Raw genomic sequence first — 6,000 nt, 5'->3', positions numbered from 1 at the left:
GGGCTCCCCGCCGCCACCGCCAGCCTTGCGCCCTAGCGCGCGCGCCACCCGCCACCGCTGCGGCTGCGCTCCACTCACTGCTCGCAGGAGGAGCAGCCGCTGCAGCAGCGCCGACGCTGCCACCGACGCCTGGCCGGGCACGGGCAGCCTCCGCACCCCGCCACCTCCACCATCCCCTCGGCCCAGCCACAGGCGGCGGCTGCTTCTGCCGACTGGGAGGGAGGAGAGCTCCGAGGGGCCTCGCCGTGCCCTGCGCTCCCCAAAACCCTCCGAGAGGAAGCCGGCGGGCGGGCAAGGGTCTCCCGGCAGAAGGGGGCACTGCTGGCTCCGGCTCTCAGCGCAAGTCTCAGCCACGAGGGGGGGGGCGAGGACGGAGCACGGCTGGAAGCTTCCGGACCCGGCCGGGAGGAGGAGAGGCGCTCGCCAAGCCCGGATCTGGAGCTCCACGTACAACCCAAGGAGAGGAGGGGGCGGGGAGGCGCCCGAGGGGAGGGGGCTTCGGCTGCCTTGGCCCGCGGGGGCTCCGCAAATAATAAATTTAATAAATTCATGCTGAGCCTTTGGGGGGGGTCCTTGGCTCCTTCGCTCGCCCGCAGCCCCAGTGGCGTAGCGTGGGGGGTGCAGGGGGGCCGGGCGCAACATCTGGGGGGGGCGCGCTCGCACTCGAGTGCTAAAATCCATGGGTTATGGGGCGCAAATTACTTGCCTTGCCCCGGGTGCTGACAACCCACGCTACGCCACTGCTTACATCAAAGTAAGTGTGCTAGGGATTAGGGGGTTGGTTACACAAATAACCAAACATATATCTGTTCAATTAGTAATGCACCACACACACACACTTATAAAAACATTTTATAAAATACTTTTACACATGGTTTTAAATGTTGAATTGCAAAATGCCCAGGTTGATGAATTCAGCACTGTTGACTTATCTCTTTCTGGTCTTTAAAACTGATTGTTTTACCATAAAGTGCTGTAATCTGGAGAAATTCCTAGGAAACAATTCTATAGTAGTGGCAAAATGGATCAAAACTGTATTGCAGCCATGTAGCTGCCAATCAGCAGGAGGCTCAGAGTGACATGTTCAGGGTCAGATTCAGAAGTCAGAAGGGGCTCATTATTGGATAAAGCAAAATAGTTCTCCTCAGGTTATACTGTCCGTTTCCAAGGAAATAGTGCATTTCACATTGACGAAGGGATTCTTGCATAATATTTCTCCAAGTTGTTTGGAACTTCTCTTCCTCACAGTAAGTTCACTTGCACATACCGGAGGAACAGCACATTGTGAAGATAAAACACACTGTTCCGCCAGGCTGGTGAAATTATACTTTAGGTCTCTCTTTCCACAAGGCATTGCCATTTAATATAAATAGAAATTCTATCTTCCCTCTGCTACCTTTGCTCACCATGTGGGAGGTGGAGGATGTGCAGAGAAGCAATTTCAATTTCTTTTAATCAAAAACTCAAGCTCTTTCATAGAGTCACTGCACTCACAGACCGCCGGTGGCTCCTTTGACTGGAATTTTCAGCGCCATTGGTCAGGAGGCCAGAAAAGGGCTTTGCTGGTATACTTTGCCCAGGTGATGCATCTGCTGACAGGAAACCGGCAGCCACATCCTCTTCCCCACCCCACCATTTGGTGTAGTCATTGCCTCCTCTGTTCGATGCCTGGTTCCTGAGGGCTTCTTGTTCTGGAGGACAGAGACCTTGAAATGTGCGCTCTGCTGCAATGTCAGGCAAGGACACACCCATGTTTGCAATAGGTCCTTCAGGCTCATCATTGCAGACACCTTGGCCTTGTTCCCTCAATTTCCATTTCTTTATTTCCCAGTCCTGTTGTTCTTTAGGGAGCTTATCCAAGTGTTGTGCTTTCACAATGGGCGATACCTCAAAAGTTCCCTGAAGAGCCAAGGTAAGATACCTAAACAAACAAACAAACAAACAAACAAACAAGCAACTTTAGTTGTAGCCTCATAAAAACAAGCTTTCACTCTTCCTGGTTCTCCTATTCTGTAGATATCTGATGAGGTAGTATATAGTGGTACCTCAGGTTAAGTACTTAATTTGTTCTGGAGGTCCGTACTTAACCTGAAACTGTTCTTAACCTGAAGCACCACTTTAGCTAATGGGGCCTTCTGCTGCCGCCGCGCCGCCAGAGCCCGATTTCTGTTCTCATCCTGAAGCAAAGTTCTTAACCTGAAGCACTATTTCTGGGTTAGCGGAGTGTGTAACCTGAAGCGTATGTAACCTGAAGCGTATGTAACCTGAGGTACCACTGTAATGCTCTTGGGTAATCATTTATGAAGACAATCTGCTTGTTACAGTGACCTTATAACACTGATAGGCCAGCCGAGGGCTTGGAATTTGTAGGAGGGTCATATCAGCCATGATGTGCTTTTAGGCCAGTCACTTTCTTTCAGCCTGACCCATCTCACTTGATTGCAGGGGAGGAGAAACCATGTACACTGCTTTATAGACTTTGGAGGAAAGGCTGGCTATATGAGTGACAAATAATATATATATAGAGAGTTGTTAGAGACAGTTTGAAGATAGGAAAGTCCTTTTGTTGGAGGGAGGGGGTTGCAAAGGAGAGAAGGGGGCAAGGATACTGTGGGGCTGCCCTGTGCATATTGCATGGAAGAGGGCTGTGGGGCAAGGTTCAGGAGCTAGTACACCTGCTGCATTTCTCTATGGGTCTCTGTGGTCTAGCTAGAAATGGTGTGCACTAAGGTAGCTTTGATGGGCTGGATGAGGGCCCAGGAATTGAGACTGAATCCTGACAAGGCAGAGTGCTACGGTTTGGAAACAATTTATTTAATTAGTCATTAAGAAATGGATCTACTGTCCTTTGTCAAAAGGCCGCAGGGTGGTTTGCAACATAAAAATAACATAAGCAACACAAAACATTAAGAAACAATTATATCAGTACAATGCACAATAAAAATGGCAACACCCAATTATTCATTAAATACTGCAGTTATAGTTCCCCCTCATCCAAAAGCCTCCTGGAAGCGGTGTTTCTTAGGGCAAAGAGTGTCAGTAAACCACTGCTTTTGATGGGGCTACACTCCCCTTGAAAGAACAAGTACATAGTCTGGGAATATTCTGAGATCCATCTTTGTCACGGGAGATTCAAGTGTCCTCATTGGTGTGAAGTACCTTAGGCCGGCTTTTGCCACCTGCGGTGGCTGTGTTGGGACAGAGACAGCCTGGGCACAAACTCATACTCTGATAACCTTCCATTCTGAATATTGAATTGTGCTCTGTGTAGGTTGACTCTTTGAATGACTCAAAATGGCGGCTGCAGCAAAATGAGCAGAACAGCCAGGCACATCCCATTGGTTCTGAAAGAACTGCACTGGCTGCCAATAAGATTATGCTTTGAACCTAAATATCTGAAGGAGACCTCTCCCTATGTAATCCCACTTGGATGTTAAAATTTTACAACAGTGTCTCACCTCACACAGTATAAGGGGATGTGAGAAAGGGACTTCTGTGTGGTAGTGCCCAGGTTGTGGGGCGCCTTCCCCTCTGAAATTCAGCTGACATCTACTCTCCCCCCCCAAAAAAAAAATCAGTGCCAGCGTAAAACATTCAAGCCTTTAGAAAATATTGAGGTCCAGCTTGGGCTTTTTAGAGACATTTCTGTTGCTTTAGTATTGGCTGTAACTGAAATGTTATTTGATGTTATTTTTATTTTTGATTAATTGATTCTAGTTTTAAATGAAGTGTTGTGGTTCCCTACCATGAGATCTTAGGAAGCAAGTGGGCTATAAATATGTCAAAAGAAATAAACAAACTGGTGACTGATTCCAGGGGGCCATTTTTGGGTAGAGGTAATTATTTGAGTGGGAATATCTTTTTTCTTTCCTTTCCGTGTAGTGAGCAGCAGGAAAAAATACAGGTTGTATCTTGTTTTGGCACCGTCGTTCAACACCAGCAAGCTAAGCAGAAAGTGACAATGCTTATTAGTTTTGCAGCTCTGGGTCATATTTGTAAATCATCGTATGGTGCTAACAGCCTTATGAACTAGTTTTCAGCACAGATTGACCAGGCCTGTGGGCAGAGCTAAATCCTTTTAGGAATATAACATTATTTGCTTACACGCATGTGGCTGGCTGATCTGTGTAAAAATCAATTCCTAAAATAGTTCTCAGATTCTGCCTTGACTTGGCTTGTTTAGATTGTAAACTCCCCATGGGAGAGAATTTAGCACCCTCTGCTCACATGGCTTCTAGCCTTATTGCAATCCCTTCTTGGTTTGCCTGATAGCCACTAGTGTAAGAATAACTAGGTACAGAAAGTTCAAAGCCAAAGTGGGACACAGTCCAGCTCTACACAGAGGGAGTAGAATAACTCCATCCTGCCAAGCTCCTGAGAACTAGAGTTCAGTTCTCATCTCTCCCTGCTCCACTTCATAGGAGATTTGAATGTGAGAAAAGCCCACCATGCCTGACCTTCTTCCTCCTATTTTCCCCTCGGGAAGTGATCATAGAGTTCTGATCCCTTACAACCCCTAGTCTGCTGTAGTGAGAATCAAATAAAAGGAGGGACTCCCAGGTCAGGGGTTGCTATCTAGTTCCTGCTCAAGATCAGGGTGGTATGTGGTAACATCACATTTCCTCATTACATGGGGACATGACAGGTTGCAAAGATGGATCATGCCAAAGTCCCTGGTAAGATCTTTGTATACATTCATTGACTGAAGTTGGATCTGGTGATAACCTATGGTTCATTATTGCATTAATGAGCCTCGTCCTTTAGTGACACAGTCCTTACCCTCTTTGGTGCAGCCGTGAAGAGGAGGTTAGAAGTCTTCACTTCCAATTTTTGTTAACTGCAGTTTAGTGCTATGGGCTGCCTGAATCTAGCTCCTCTCCCAAGAGAGAAGATGACATGCACCACACCAGGAAACCTCTGTTGCTGTGGCTACCAGCATGTTTTCACCCCTGCTCCTATGGTAGGGACAAAGAGAGCTTCCTAACATAAATGGGGACCTGGACTTAGTGAACCCTAAACTGCAGTCAATCATAGATTTATATATAGTTTACTGAAATAAGTCAATTCCATAAACCACTGTTTGTTCAGATTTAAACATAATGACAAACTGTGGTTAGTTGTTTTTTTAAAAATTAAAAACTTCCGATCTCCTCATGGTCTGCTGGAGTATGGCAGTCCAAGGCTTGCTCAAGCTCATTCAAGTAAGAATGTACCAATGTTTATGATTATGTATGTCTGAATGCAGCCACTTGCTCTAAATTCCATCCTCATACAGGTGGCACTTGGGAGTGCATCACTGACATACAACTGTGGCAGGGCTCACACGGTTAATGTATGGCAGCTTTTTAACCTTCAGACTGCAGGGACCCTTGTGAAACTCCAGCCTGAATAATTATTTCACAACAGAGGAGCCGATTTCTTTTTTAAGAGAAAACCAAAACCAAAGGAGCAGAATGCTATGGAAACAAGCTTTAATGTTCTCCTTCTGAATCTGCCCTCAAATCAATATGTGTTTATAGTGAGTGAATAAAGTAGGATAGATGAAGAACAAGATTTCCAAATCAAATGAGCAGAAGATTCTGCTTCTACATGCTTTGCTTTCTCTGTCTCCTTTTCTCTCTCTGTATAGCAGTGGTGGTGAAGCAAACACTGTAAATTTGTAGTTGTTCCAAGGCCTTGTTGACAGCTGGGAAAAAGTTTTGAGACCTGACAGTTAACTAGATCCATATTCGAGTGCTGAAGAGGAAAGCACCAGAAAAGCAGTTTCCCCCTCTGCTTTGAAATGCTCAAAGGTTGCCTCTCAAAGAACTCCATTACACAGCACAACCACAAAGCCTTTATGTTCCAGCCAAGGTACACAGACTTGATGCCTCCCGAACTCCAGAAAGAGGTTGTGACAGCATGAAAGGTAACAGGCTGTCAAGGATTTTAAGCCTCCCTTCCAGAGACCATCAGAAATCAGAAGAAAGTAGCTGATCAGAGGCACAGCAGGTGATGGGG

The 6,000-nt window shown here is 46.4% G+C and overlaps 1 protein-coding gene across 1 annotated transcript in view; it reads right to left on the bottom strand.

Moving 5' to 3' along the window:
* Positions 1–836: 836 nt before the first annotated feature.
* The window catches only part of ATP10B (ATPase phospholipid transporting 10B (putative)), a 52,026-nt gene continuing 46,862 nt past the window's right edge, over positions 837–6,000 (bottom strand). The window contains exon 21 of the mRNA XM_081184727.1: positions 837–1,921. Coding sequence (XP_081040853.1) covers positions 1,474–1,921 — 448 coding nt within the window. The 3' untranslated portion in view covers positions 837–1,473. The remainder of the gene's footprint in view (positions 1,922–6,000) is intronic.

The sequence above is a fragment of the Podarcis bocagei genome (genome assembly GCF_964188305.1).
Source record: "Podarcis bocagei genome assembly, chromosome: 2".
Taxonomy (NCBI): domain Eukaryota; kingdom Metazoa; phylum Chordata; class Lepidosauria; order Squamata; family Lacertidae; genus Podarcis; species Podarcis bocagei.
This window is presented reverse-complemented; position numbering and strand designations above follow the sequence as displayed.